The following is a 14,655-nucleotide window of genomic DNA, read 5'->3' as shown; positions in this document are numbered from 1 at the left end:
TTACCGCAGGGCTTAGAGCGAACCCTAACCAGGGGTTAACTAACGACACCATAGCTCTTAACGGGGCTTATTGCGCGTTTTGGGCGGCTTACGATAACCATTATTAGAGGGCCGCGTTAAAGAGGGCAAAACGTTACTATATAATAGTGTAATTGAGGCCCTTAATAAGGTGACTGGTTGGGTGTTGTTGTCGAACGTTGAGGTCACTGTCAGGTACCGTCTTATGACTCACACCCTGTCCCTACTACCTATTACCGACTAAGTGGCAATACCGACCTTGTGGCGATTGAGTAATAGTTCCAAATCGTCGTCAGTGTCGTCGTCAGTCCTTTGCCCCTACCTCATGTATATAGAGAGCTTCTAGAGCCAGCTTCAATCGACAGAGTTCTTATGAGTGACTTGTCCGTCCGACAGTTATGAGCCCGGGCCATCTACTGCATCATCTTTGATTTGAAACCCTGATTACCCTATCGTCAACTGAACAGTAGAAGCCTCAAAATGTCCTCTCAACAATCCGAAACCCTTATTACGACGCACACTGTGATCCTAGCAGGCCCAAACGATTGGGACCAATGGATTGGTGTCGTCAAGTACAAAGCCGACGGTGAGAGTGTATGGGAGTACATCGATCCGGATGTCAAGAAAAATGATCTACCTAGACACAGAGCACCGTCAGAGCCATCACCATTAGTTGTCAATCCTCAGAAGACTACGTTCTTAGCCCTTGATAAAGGCGAGAAGGAAGAGCTTCGAGCTTTACGAAAACAGTACGACCGTGCTTACAAGCGGTATGAAAAAGAGGAAGCAGCCCTCAAGTCCCTACGCACCTACATCATCAGCACTATTTCCCGTGACTACATCGACTACACCTTCGAAGGAAATACCGTCTACGATGTCCTTGTGTCNCTCAAGCAGGCTGTCGCNCCGACCGACGATGCTCGGAAGGTCGACCTAGCCACCCAATATTTGAAAATGAAGAAAGCCCCGAAGAGTCAGAATATCGAGAAGTGGCTCCGCGAGTGGGANAAGGTNTACAACGATTGCAAGAAGGTTAAACTACCTGAGGTAGATGGCGATCGANCAGTCAAGGACTTCGTGTATGCCGTCGAATCTGCCTCATCAGGATGGTCAGAATACTGGAAAAACGAATTACAGAACCTTGAGAGGAAGAAGGAAAGTCTACCTACCCTTCGAGTCATCATCGAGGTCTATCGAAATCATCGTCGTTTGGAATCTGCTCAGAATGCAAGGAGCCAGGACGGATCCTATGCAGCCAGCTTCAAGGGAGAGCCAATTAATAAGCCCAAATCAGACGCTGAGTCAGAGAAGGAGAAGAAGGATTGGAAGCAGTGCCTGTGCGGAAAGCAGCACCCGTTCAAGTACTGCTGGTATTTAGTTGAGTCAATACGACCAACAGGATGGAGACCGAATGAGGCTGTTGAGCAGTTAGTAGAGCAGAAGCTTGCTGACTCTCCACCTGAGATTAAGGCCTTAATCGATCGATTGAGAAGCCAAGCCTCAGCCGACAAGAAGCCAGATGATACAGAGCAGAAGAGCTCACCTAGCAACCCATTAGGAAGCTTCGCAGTTCATCAAACTGGAGCTTATGTCGCATCTGATTACGCTCTCCGTGACAGTGTAATTCTTGACCCTGCGACGACCTTNCATGTCATCAACGACCGAGCAAGATTTATAGGCAATATCCGACCGGCCAGTGATCAGTTGTATACAGGATCCGGAACGGAAACTATCGAAGGCTTCGGAACAGCTGAAGTCACAGTTATTACCCCATCAGGAAAGAAGAAGATTCATCTAAATGAGGCTGCGTACGTACCAGGATTTCACACGAATCTGGTCTGTAATCGAAGACTCAACGAGAAGGGTGTCTTTTGGCACAATGAGGGCAACTACCTCTACCGTCGCGGTGGCGAGAAGTTCGCATATTGCGGATATCACCACGGTCAGATAACCCTCGAATATAACGAATTGAAGCCGAGCACGACGGAGGACGCGTCCTCCGCGGCTCGACCGACGGAGCCTCTACTGAATCAAAAGGTGGATGGACGGTTTTCGCACAGTCGACTCGGACATGCAGGAATTAATGCGGTCGGGCGACTGCCCAAAGAAGTGACTGGAGCGGTTGTGGAAGGCTCTACGACCGTTGAATATGAGACTTGTGTTAGCAAAGCTCACAAGACAGTATCAGAAAGGACACCTACGAACAACGAAACATCGCTTGGAGGTGATTTCAATGACTGGATCGCCGACCAAGGCATTACAATGGATTCGATGAAAAGGACGCCTCAGGAAGAGCTTGACGAGACGTCACAGGAAGAGCTTAACGAGACACCAGAGGACGAGGACGAGACTCGAGTGGATATCGGTGGAAGTCGACAGGTGGATTCCGGAGGAAATCAAGTTCAAGCGACCGATCAAGAGGAGCTCGACCCTCAAGACGATGACGCAATAGGCCCGCGAGCCTCAAAGGACGATCCTCCACCTGGCCTTCCTACCCCAGCTCAGTCACCAGAGCCTCAATCAACCGCATCAACCAATCAAGGATCACGATTTGAACATATTCCAGAAAAGGAAGCCCGCCTAAGGCAGGAGCTTCAAGATGATATAGGCGACAGGAAAATTGCAGAAGGACGACGGAAGAAGCAGTCAATGCGACACCAAGCCTACCTGACTAATGTCGATCAGCGAATATACAGCGACAGGTTTCTACCTCTACCCAAGAACTGGAAGGAGCTTTTGAGTCACCTATATAAGATATCAAGGATCTAATTTGATTCGATTTGGATAACATTGGACAAGGTAACTCTATGGAGGATTTCTTTATCTCAACACCAAATTGCTATCGTGATTTTTTCTATTTTCTATCCAGCTGCTCAGTCTTGACTGAGCAGCTGGGGGGGTGTGTCGAACGTTGAGGTCACTGTCAGGTACCGTCTTATGACTCACACCCTGTCCCTACTACCTATTACCGACTGAGTGGCAATACCGACCTTGTGGCGATTGAGTAATAGTTCCAAATCGTCGTCAGTGTCGTCGTCAGTCCTTTGCCCCTACCTCATGTATATAGAGAGCTTCTAGAGCCAGCTTCAATCGACAGAGTTCTTATGAGTGACTTGTCCGTCCGACAGTTGTGTTACTAGGGTATAGCATAGGTTACAGCGCACCAGTCCCAACATTATGTAAATAACTAAGCGGGGTTATAAGCAGAGTCTTTGTCTTACATCTTCCAATAAGTCTTAATGCTTAGGTGCAAGAACTGCTAAAAGCGGTAGCAGGGCCTCTGCCTGTTTGGGACACTTGCTAAATGTGCCTTATCAGACTTATTAGGCTCTTTGGCTCCTTTCTAGAACAACAAGCTAATGTCGACGAGGTAGTAGTGACGCTTAGACAACCCACTCTGCATAGAGCAGCTCGACAAGGACACGTGGAGGTCGTGAGGCTGCTACTAGAACACCAGGCCAATATTGACACAATGGATTGCGATAGACAGACGGCGCTACTTATGGCCAGTGATCTTATTGGACTGGACTTGAGTGGATTTGGGGGTCAAATCCACTCCGTACGCTAAGGAGGCGGTGGAGCTCCAGGACTCTAATATAACTCCAGATCAAATATATACTATAAATAGTAAGTCTTAGCAGAAGGTAAGGGAAAAGTTAAGGAAGAATGTACCAAATCAACCCTAAATCACAAAGCCTCTATATAAGAAGCTTCGTGATCTTCTACCTCAATCGCCTCCTCGAAGGTAGCATATGCGCCCTTATCGTGGCTCTCACTCTCGTCATCATCTGGCTCTATAGCTACTGGCTCACCCGGCCCACCTGGCTCCCCCAGAGGTGCCTCTATTACTGCATTTGCTGCTATAGCTTCCTTATACGCGGCAACTCGAGCCTTTAAGGCCTCCTTTGGTGGTACCATTTGTGTAGGCTCCTCCCTCTGTAACTCCAATATCTGTATTATTAAACGTGCCCTTACGCGGAGGCCCGTACCAATGGCGGAGGCACTCGTTGGCCTTAATAATATCTATTTATAAGCGAGAGCGACGGGTGACGTGCGTTGCTTCGTATGCTTCGGTTTCTTTGTTAAGGCGTTACATCGAATATAGTTCTTGCCCTACAGCTTAAACTTAACCACCTCCTTCGTGTCGTCGGCTTTCGAATTAATTTTACAGTCATTTTCGAAATATCGGTAAAAACCGCCAAGCCGAAGGAGCCGCATCGCACCTTAGCAAAATTTTGCAGAGGGGGTATAATTTCAATTTTACTACTTATAATACACCGAGTCTTGGTTATAACGGCCTAAAATTAAAGTCGGTAACTTGCCCAATTAAGTTAACCGTATATAATTCTTAGTGTTGCCCTCTATAGCCTAGCAGTCGTCTTTTACTCTAAAACCATCTAAATAAAAGCAAGCTTAGTTTATGCCTATTCCTACTACCCCTAAACCGTCTAAAAGGGTTAAAAGGAAGCTAAAGCTAAAGCCGTAGCTAAAGCTGTATATAGCAAAAAAGGCAAAGAGGCTAAAATCGCCGTTACCGTTACTGGCGCCCCCGCTATCGGCTTAGCCTATATTTGTAGACTTAAATTTAGATTTAGGTAAGGATAAGGATAAGGAGGGTAAGGACGAGAAGGGTAAGAATAAGGAGGGTAAGGACGGAGAGGGTAAGGATAAGGACGAGGACGAGAACGAGGAGCTAGTAAAGACTAGGTATAAGGATTTAAGCACGTTATTACCGTTGCCGCCGCTACCCGCACGCTTTATAAGTGTTTAAAAGCAACTGTCTATAATAGAAAAGAGAATCTACCTGGTACGAAGTCAGCTATATATAATACCAGTAATTTATACCTATTCTAGCTAGAGGAGTAAAGAGAGTAGGTCTTACTAGATCTATTACTATAAAAGTTTAAGGTTAGCTAGCTTAAAGCTATTACATTATATAAAAAGGCACGGTAAGTTAACTACTACCCCTAAGAGATTCGCTCTCGCGATAATTTTAAGCAAGCTATTAATATAGTTAATAAGTAGCACTAGCGCTAGCCATTAAGATCTTTAGCCTTAAACTTTACCTTATATTTAGTTAAGGAAAAAGAACCAGAGACTTAAGCTTCTACTACTACTTAAAGCCAGTAATTAGGTAAGAGGCCTATAGGTAGAAGAATAAGTACGTAGGCTTAACTCGCTACTCTACCTAATATACTTACTGCTAAGGAAGCCTCTGGTAATTAAATACCTATAATTGCCAATCGGTGGCCTTATATAAATACTTACTATTATAATAAGGATAAGACTTATTAGCAGAATAAGAAGTCACCTAACTCACCTAATTTAGCAATTAACTATTATCCTATTAGTTTAAATAACTTCCTATAGTAGAATAAAGAGCTACTTAGTAGTATATCTATAGTTAAGCAACCGTCGCAAAATATTATTATTAATTTGGTAAACTGGAAGGAGAGGAGCTAAGGAAGTCGTAAGGAGCAGGTAGTAGGAAAGAAAGATTCTATACTATTAATGAATAATTTTTTTCTGGCCTTTATAGCGTCTCACTCTAGGCTAGCTAATTACCTACCTCCTTAGTCTTATTACCCCTACCCTTTACTATATATAGGTGTTAAGCCACCCTAGAACTCTAGTCCTATTTAGTTAAAAATAAACCTAGTTAAGCTACTTAGCCAGTTCTTTAAGTGGCTGGCGTATAAGCTAGGCTTTTATAGTAAGCAATAGAGGGTACTTTTAGAGGAGATTAAAGATAAGCTAGTAGAGGATAAGTGGAATATTAATATGCTAAATATAAAAAAGCTAGGTAAAGGTATAATGTTAGAGATATAGGAGAGATATAACTTTAAGATTAGTATACTGGCTTAAATTAGGAGTAAGATCTTAGCCTTTAAGCGGTTTAGATAGTAGCTATCTATTAATCTATAATATATCCTACCTCTTAGAAGTGTTGCCCTATATACATCCTATATACTTAACTAATAGTAAAATATAGAAAGGCGTTAAAGCTTTTAAACTCCTTAACTAGCTACTAGTTCCTTCTAATCTAAGCCTTAATATTATTAAATATTACCTTAATTAGATTATAATCTGGTAAATATAGCGGTAGAAATCTTAGCTTAACGCCGTACTGCTTATAAAGCTTATAGAGTTATGCTAACTTATAGATAGACGTATTGTTAAGAATAAGGACTAAGCGCGGTTTTAGGTATAGCGAATAATAAGGAAGCACCTTCTCCTCTATAAAGGATTTAAATACTATAAAGGTAATAGAGCCTTAGAAGATAACATAGCTTAAATATCTATCTACTAATAGTACTAGTAAAAGACTCTACCTCTCTAATCTCTTAAGCAGGCGTGCTACTCTATAGTTAGTCCCTTTAGGTAACTAGCTATACTTCCTATTACTAGTCCTCTTATTCGCCGCTAACTTATTAAAAAATACTAGCTAATCTACTATCTAGCTCTTTTAGATACCAATCCAGGCATTACAAAGGGTAGTACTCCTCTTAGCTACCTAAGCCTTAACTACCTTCTGTAACCAGTAAGCTCTCTTAAAAGCACGGTATATACTTAAAAGAAAGAGTAGGGCATTAAATTCGTTAAATAGGAAGGTCTGTATCTTATCTAGATACACTATTAGCTGGTTTTTAAGAAACTTAAAAAGCTTCTATACAATAAGTTAGCAGAAGACTCAACACCATAATATTATATATCACCATTTCTTGGTAAGGCAGTAGAGATCTATATCGGCCAAGAGTAATAGTAGGTGGTGCGTACGGCTCGCCCCAAATGTTAAGGTTTAACCGTAGCTTATAGATTGTCTTCTTAGACACCTTTACTACCTCTATAATAGCTGCCACACTTTCATTAGCTTTAACACGAAGCCTAATCCTATGGACAACTTCATCTGGAAGGCGGCGACCCATAATTCGACGATTGTGGTGGTTAAAATTGAAATCATACTCCCTCTGCAAAATTTTGCTGAGGTGCGATGCGGCTCCTTCGGCTTGGCGGTTTTTACCGATATTTCGAAAACGACTGTAGGGCAAGGGTAACGTGGAGGCGGGCGTACTGAGAGAAATCGTTCCATCGCGGAGGTAGGAAAGTCAAATATAACACCACGACAGTAAGTGTAGATGCAGAACCGTAACAGCAGAAGTGACAGCAGCAGTGGCAGGATGGCCAGGTGTCCTAGATTCTATGGCTAATACACTACTTATTAGACAGTAAGTCAGTGGTAGAGTTAAGAGACTTGCCGATTGGCTTCTTCTTTTNCACTNACCCCTCAGCGCTCTATTCCTCCTCAGCCGCANTTCNAATTNGGTATAGATCTGGAGNTCCAAGAGTNAAATNAACCGTAGATCCACTCCAATCCACCAACCAGAAGGCCCAATCCAAATCCATATCGAAGCCGAATCCACATTGGAGCTCCAAATAGACCCCGCTCCAAGTAGATCACTGCTTATGGCAACTAAGGAGGAGCATGAGACGGTCGTCAAACTCCTAGTAGAATGCCACGCCGACGTAAATAGGCAGGATAAGGATGGACTGACGGCGCTGCACTGGGCAGCAAGTAACAGGGATAAGGCCAGACTTGCTGTTAAGCAAGCCGAAGGGCCTGATTTGGGCAAGCCAGCAAGCCAAAAGAGGGCCTGCTTGCTTGCTTGCTTGCCCGCTTGATAGGAAATATATATATACAATTTCGGTAGAGATCTGAAGTTCGTAATAGATTTTTGGTGTTGTAGATGAACGATTTTGAGTATGCAAATAGAGCAAACAGGACTATTTAGGTAACACACTAGCCGCGTGGCTCAAAGCTCTATCGACGCGTCGGACGAATACGAAGCTTAGAAGGCTCTGCCGCCACTACCAGACGATCACCCGTTGGCGTACGACTCAGCCGAAGCTCGCATGGATGGCTCTTGATATATTGACTATACTGGCTACAAGCGACAACTGCGAACGGGCGTTCGGTGGGACTGATGATCTACTAGAACCGCGTCTCTCGAAGCTCCGCCCTAATATNATTGCTGCTTTGCAATGNAATCGCAGCTACTCAAGCTAACCGTTGGAGTCAACAGCAGGATCTTCCTACCAAGGCCTTCCTACCGAAACCTTCCTCACCACCATGCCAAGCCTTGTATAGACATCCTCAGCCACGCGAACTTCCTCATTACGTTATCTCTATGTTATCTTATATTACAATNACTATAAATCGGGGCTGCAGAGGAGCTTTTTGGCTAAATCGGNGGCTCGGAGGCATAATTTTGTATATTACTCCAAAANATCTATAANATCAAACAAGCCTTCAAGCAAGCCAAGCAAGCCGACTGTTCCGACCTATCAAGCCAAGCAAGCCAGCTTTAGGTGCGAAAAGTTTTAAGCCAGCAAGCTAAGGCTTTCCGGCTTGGCTTGCTTGCTTAATAGCAAGTCTGGATAAGGCAATCGCGAAGCTACTGCTACAACACCAGGCCGACGTAAAAAGATGGATGGATGGCGTTGCACTGGGCATCAATTAACGGAGATAAAGCAACCGTGAAACTGCTGCTAGAACACCAGGCCGACGTAAATGGGCAGGATAAAGACGGACGGACGGCGCTGCACTGGGCAGCAAGGAACAGAAATGAGGCAATTGTGAAGCTACTGCTAGAACACCAGGCCGACGTAAATGGGCAGGATAAAGACGGACGGACGGCGCTGCACTGGGCAGCAAGGAACAGAAATGAGGCAATTGTGAAGCTACTGCTAGAACACCAGGCCGACGTAAATAGGCAGGATGAGAGTGGATGGACGGCGCTGTACCGGGCAGCACATAAAGGGAATAAGGCAATTCTAAAGCTGCTGATGGAATATAAAGCTGACATCAACATAACGACTGATGAGAAAAAGACGGCGCTACAGTTGGCAATTGAGAGAGGATACATCGATATTGTGAGGCTACTTTCTCAGTATGCCTAGCATTCTATCCTAAATCTGTTTACCCCTCCCACACTCTTATGAATCACTTCCCAACCCCTTAATGTCACTCCCACTAAGCTATCTTGCTGCCTGTGAATCCTGCAGAGCTTCTCCTCTATAATAGTGTCACTATTATAGTACTGCTTTTACTTATAAAAGGCCTAAAAAAAGCCCCGGTAGAGGCGCGCGTTAACTATAATACTACTCTATAGAGTACCTACCTACCTACCTTAAACTCTTTTTGCTTTGGCTTATCCCTTAACCCGTCAAGGCCCTTAGCGTAAGTGGTCCGTGCGGAATATTGTTCTCAACGAAGTCAAAGGCTTCGTATTTCTGAGAACGGCTGCTTGATTCGACCGGTTTGATTGGTGGGCTCTTATCGATACCGTAAGGACCAATTTTGACGGGTTAAGGGATAAAGGCCATTTGGCACGCGTAGTTCGGTATTATTCGCGACGTTAATCTCTACGCGACTAATTAACGCCATTTTTTAAAATAGGACGCTGCTGGAGACGCGGCGCCCTAGGGGGGGTTTCTATTTTTTATATATATACGCAGGCATAGACTAGGGAGGAGAGGTAGAGAAAGCATGCCTACCTACCGGCCGCTCAGCGAGCGGATGAGTGACCTTGCCATATAGGGTAAATACATAGGCGCACGGCTGGCCCAATAGGCCAATAGTACGCGCGCATCAGCGACTCGATTAGCGGTGGTAAGATATTTAAATACATCCACGGCTTGGCTACAGGCTTGGCCGTGGACATTCGCGAATGTCGACGGGGGTTTGTTAGTGTCACGTGCGGCTCAGCGACTCAGCGGGCGCTCAGCCGAGCCGTGAGCCAATCCCTAGCACCCTGCAGAACCCCCTACACCCCCAGAGGTAAGAAACTGTCTTTTCCACTTGGCGTCTTTGCTAACTTATTTATAGCCCTATAATATTGACATTATCGTATACGAACACGTCGAGATGCAAGCAGACGACGACATCGACGCTATTGCCAAGGAAAGACTGGGAAAAGCCGTACAAAGCGCGAGACTCGGAGATACCGGAAAGGAGCTCGCCTATGGGAATAAAGCAGGCCGGGGCGTCCTGGGGGATATACACGAAATGAAGGAGATGATGAAGAGGATGCAGAGTCAGCTGCAGAATCAGTCGCTCAAATTCGTCGAACACCAGGCCCAACTCGTCGACACTCGTCGACCACCAGGCCCAAATCGATCATCTCCAACATCGCGTCGATATCCTCACTGAGGTCCTTAATGAGGTGGGCGTTTGGGTGTTGTATTACCAGGGCATAGCATAGGTTATAGCGCACCAAAGCTTCTACGTTATGTAGATAACTAAGCAGAGTTACAAACAGAGTCTACCTGTGAATCCGGCAGAATGTCACTAGCATCCCCAAAGGCGAGGAGAAAGCGCCCAAGAAACCTAGCATTTAGTGTGGCACAATGAAACATCGCTCCAAGAGGGACGCGTAACATCTCATCTCCATCGCAGACTCTTGGCAGGGCTAAGAGAGTAGCGACGGCCATCAGAGACTAGAGAAAACGGTTCGACGACAAGAAAAACCAATTTGCGGCTTTTAGCGGACCTCTAACAAGCGACAGAAGGCCCTATGCTGTAGGTCCATTTACTAACCGTTCAGGTCCCGCAAAATTCCATACTTCACTGCAGCAGATCCTCCACACAAAAAAACCGTGTGCGCGCGCTACCTTTCCGAAACCCAAAAACTCAAAAGTCTCGCGCACCTAGCGCGCCAGCTGACAGTTACCAGCTTTTGTTGCCTGCCCGTGCCAACCTGCCCTCGCTCTGTCCCGCAGGACAAGATAGCAGGTTTAGCCTAGCATGAGGCTTTCCGCGTCTCAACGCGCCCGCCTCCGCAGCACCTGCGCCCGAGCGCTCCTCGCTCCAAAACCAGCTCCACACAGCTTTTAGCTCCACTCCCCCCTTAGCTCGCCCCGCTTCGCGCGGCTGACTGGCCCAGCAGCCCGCATCCGGGTTATTAAAAAAAAGGCATATGTACATGTACATGTACATGTTCCCATGGTGCGTTCCTGCAGCCCGCGCCTCCTCGTCCTGCACCGCACGCACCGCACCGCACCGCATGGCACCGCAGCGCCCAGCGGCCCCGCACGATAACCCGCCAGCCTCCCAGCACAGCAGATCACGACATCTGCAGGCGACGCTGGTCCCATCACGCTTCTCGAAGGCCGCCCGCACCACAGATTGCACGGGCTCGGCGCACGTGGGGCCGCTTGGCGTGTGGCGTCGCTCGCGTGGGGGTTCCAGCGCCAGGGGGACGGGGAAGCGGGCGCATGATGCGCGCGACGCACACGTAAAAGCGGTGATGGTGGTGCTCGTGCTGGTGGAAGCAGCGGTCAAAGAGCGGAGTTTGCTGCGCGCAAAGGCCTGCACGGCCTGCCTGGACGGCCTGCCGCATTTGACAGGCCGTTGCTGCGCGGTGGAATCAGCGGATTCCGTGTGCTGGGAGGACCCCTGGGCGCATCGGGACAGGGGGAGAGGGAGGGCGGAGGAGGGGGTTGATCAGCTCGTGATGCGGGATCGTGAAACGGGTCGAAGATAGAAGGCCTGATTGGTTTGCTAGGGAGAAGAGGCAGCGGGTGAGAATGGTTATCGATTGAGACTTCTACAGTTTTGCGTATAGGGTATATCGTATCAAATTACATACCGCTCTCTCTGCCAGAATGATGCAGCAGAAATGTCATAACAAAAAAAAAGGGAGAGGTCTCCCAATGCCATCCAATGCCATGCTCGTGTCGTGCCAAAAACGCCCATGTTTATATGAATCCCAAGAATCAATCACACCAAATTGAAATACTTATTCGCCAGACCCCTCCAAGTCCAATTTCCTGAAAGCCTTTTTTTGCCCTCCCGGCCCGCTGCCGGGCTAAAAAACTGAGATACAAATTGCAGCTCGTACACGGCAGAGTCGCCTCTCTCTCCAGCAATGTCTTCGAGCGTCCGCCGCTTGGTCTCGGGGACCAGGAAGGACGTCAGCATGCCGCAGAACATGAACAATGCAAAGATTTGCATCACGCCGCGAAGCCAGGGTGATGAGTTGGTTGGTGTTGCGCCCCTTTTCACCATGGGTGCGAAAACGACTTGCGCAAGTATGGCGCCGACCTTTCCGGCTCCAGCGGATAGGCCGTGCGCTGTGGAGCGGACACGAGTTGGAAATACTTCTCCAGGTGAAATAAATGTGGTGGCGTTTGGACCTAGTTAATGTTAGTCTCTCCTGTCTTCGGTTTATGGGCTGTGTACAGGGTGCCTACCCCAATTGAAAAAGAACTGAGCGAGTACGTAGAGCGCAAATAGGGATCCTTGTGTTAAGTTTTCAAAATGAAATCCGATGACGGCGAAAAGAACCGTCAAGATTAAAAACCCAGCAATCTGAATAACTCGTCTCCCTAGCCAGTCGACAGTTGCAACTGTGAACCAGTAGCCAGGTATTGAACCAGCACAAATGAGCACTAGTTGGCCAACGGCTGCGTTTCGTAGCATCTGGTAGATATTCCCTGTTTGGTCGAAACCGATGGCAGATAGGACGCTGGAGCTGTTCAGGTTTATTCCGTAAAACGCTACGTCCAAAAAGAACCATGATCCAGCGGTGCCGACCAGCCTCATAAAATTTGTCCAATTGCTGAAATATCTTATAGCCTCTATAACGGTCGGTCTTGGCGTGCGGTATTTCATCATATCTTGGCGTGCTCGAGCTTGCTTAAGCCTATCCGCGAAACCTTCACCCCTCTGGCCTGAGCGATATCTACGAGCGTCTGCGGCCCCTTTCTCGATGTCGTATAGAACGTCGAATGTATATCGGGGCGTCTCAGGAATGGTAAGACGGTAGTAGAGAGCGAACCATCCGGGAATTCCGCCAAATCCAATAATGATACGCCACATCGTGTCTACTGCCTTGAGACAATCCCCCTTGCATTCTCCTACGCTTGCGACCGGCTCGAGGCTCTTTCTATGTGCTGCTGTGACTACTAGAGCCATGACGGCAGCTGCGAACTGGCCTAATCCCTGCATGGCGAATACAGCTGCAACGATTGCTCCTCTCCACCTCGTACTGGCGAACTCAGCGGTAATAACGGCCGAAAGAGGGTAGTCGCCCCCAATGCCAATACCCATTGCTACGCGCCAGAAGATGAGGACGCCGAGGAACGATACGGCTTTCGAAGGAGAGCATAGCGCCTGTGCTAGGGTGGCAGAGATGATCATCATGAGTTCGATTCCATACATTTTCTTCCGGCCGAGAAGGTCCGCGAGATATCCGAAAACCACCTGGCCTATAACGGCGCCAGCGGAGGTAGCGACCTTGATTGCGGTATCGGAATTATGCGGTATGACACCTCCGTTTGATTCCTGCCAGAAAACAATGCCCATCATCGCAGTGGTCAATTGGATGGCGAACAACTACGTTGAAGATATCAGTGCACGCTCGGCAATTTCACGTGAAAATGAAATGTGCATCTCACACTGTAAGCATCAGTGAAGAAGCCAACACCAGTGACCACAATCAGCCGGGCATGATACCATCCGAATGGAGCTTTATCAATTTCCGCGAGGGCCATCCGTCGCCGCTCGTTCGGGTCCATGATGTGCGAATAGACTCCCGGAACATCTCGATAGGCCGAATTCCCGACGCGCTGAAAGCTCAACATGGGGAAGAAGTGTCTTCAAGTTGGATAGTGGTGTGAGGGGATGTGCTGGAGTGGCTTCTGGGGAAGGAACCACGTCTGCCGTCGTGCGTGAGAGTGTTGTCGCGAGGCAGAGTTCCACATGGGAATGACGGGGTTGAAGGGTTCACGGGATAGCGGACACTAAACGAGTCCCTAAGGGCTATATGATGGTCGTTGCGCAAAGAGCCAAGGATAAGCCAGGGCGGCGGGATTCCCAAAGCATATGGGAAGGCTGTTGGCTCTTGGTTTGCCAAAAGTGCGTCTGGTCAACTTTGGAGACTTTGGAGAGTTGGTGGGAGAAGGTACAGTACCGATTGGTGAGATTAAAGAAAGCAGCAGACGTTAAGCCGGTCTCCTATGCGTGGCAGACGAAGCAATAGGGCTTAACCCTTAGCGCCACCGCGCCGGGTCGGTGCTGGGCTGACGGCAGCCGCCCCTCTGGCGAGGCACCATTGGAACTGTGCTCGAGAGACAGCCAGTGATTGGCTGCATTGAGCGGCCTCAGAGAGCCTGGCGTGACCTGAGGACACATTGGTGGACGCGCATGGGACTAAATCCTGGGGGCGTGGGGAGTCTTGGGGTTCTTGGGGTTTCGATTGACGCCACAAAGACCCGTCGGAGACCATGCGGCTGGAATAATTCGTTCTCAAGACCTGTCCAGAATTTTCAAGCCAAAACCGCCATTGAATTCGACTGCGCAGTGGCTGCCGTATGGCGGTGGAAGGGTATTTGGGACGGCCTTGGGGCGGTCTCGGGCGTTGGGACAATAACTTTAGCATACCTGGCACGCGGGGCCAGGAAAAGATGGCACACCAAGTCACCAAATAAGCGAAGTCCTTTGAAAAGTAGCCCAACTTTGCTTTCTGCAGCCACGGATACTAGGTACATTAAAGTTAGAAGTACTTTAAAATTTTCAGGATAAATAATATAACTTATTAGGCAAAGGGATATTTTCTGTGCTTGGCGGTCTTGAAC

The 14,655-nt window shown here is 47.6% G+C and overlaps 5 protein-coding genes across 5 annotated transcripts; 3 read left to right on the top strand and 2 right to left on the bottom strand.

Moving 5' to 3' along the window:
• Positions 1–188: 188 nt before the first annotated feature.
• Positions 189–1,327, top strand: K441DRAFT_667205 (uncharacterized protein; the record flags this gene model as incomplete). The annotated part of the gene is made up of 2 exons (XM_067649785.1): positions 189–232; positions 340–1,327. A coding segment is annotated over exon 2 (693 nt), but the record flags the coding sequence as incomplete, so codon positions are not given.
• A 2,236-nt stretch (positions 1,328–3,563) lies between these two features.
• K441DRAFT_667198 (uncharacterized protein) lies at positions 3,564–3,954 on the bottom strand (the record flags this gene model as incomplete). Its single annotated transcript, XM_067649784.1, has 2 exons — positions 3,564–3,636; positions 3,706–3,954. A coding segment is annotated over one exon (249 nt), but the record flags the coding sequence as incomplete, so codon positions are not given.
• A 4,545-nt stretch (positions 3,955–8,499) lies between these two features.
• K441DRAFT_582288 (uncharacterized protein) lies at positions 8,500–8,976 on the top strand (the record flags this gene model as incomplete). The annotated part of the gene is made up of 1 exon (XM_067644453.1): positions 8,500–8,976. A coding segment is annotated over one exon (477 nt), but the record flags the coding sequence as incomplete, so codon positions are not given.
• Positions 8,977–9,831: 855 nt separating this feature from the next.
• On the top strand, positions 9,832–10,273 carry K441DRAFT_270706 (uncharacterized protein). Its single transcript, XM_067640877.1, has 2 exons — positions 9,832–9,856; positions 9,905–10,273. The coding sequence occupies exon 2, from the start codon at positions 9,944–9,946 to the stop codon at positions 10,226–10,228; it is 285 nt and encodes a 94-aa protein (XP_067499330.1). The 5' UTR covers positions 9,832–9,856; positions 9,905–9,943; the 3' UTR covers positions 10,229–10,273.
• A 1,184-nt stretch (positions 10,274–11,457) lies between these two features.
• K441DRAFT_667195 (phosphate:H+ symporter) lies at positions 11,458–14,120 on the bottom strand. Its single transcript, XM_067649783.1, has 3 exons — positions 13,477–14,120; positions 12,271–13,414; positions 11,458–12,213 (listed from the first exon to the last, which is right to left on the bottom strand). Exons 1-3 carry the CDS (start codon positions 13,660–13,662, stop codon positions 11,798–11,800), a joined length of 1,746 nt encoding a protein of 581 aa, XP_067499329.1. The 5' UTR covers positions 13,663–14,120; the 3' UTR covers positions 11,458–11,797.
• Positions 14,121–14,655: the final 535 nt, after the last annotated feature.

This window comes from Cenococcum geophilum (assembly GCF_001692895.1).
Source record: "Cenococcum geophilum 1.58 unplaced genomic scaffold K441scaffold_53, whole genome shotgun sequence".
NCBI lineage: Eukaryota > Fungi > Ascomycota > Dothideomycetes > Gloniales > Gloniaceae > Cenococcum > Cenococcum geophilum.
The sequence above is the reverse complement of the archived record's forward strand: the minus strand, read 5'-3'. Positions and strand labels throughout refer to the sequence as shown.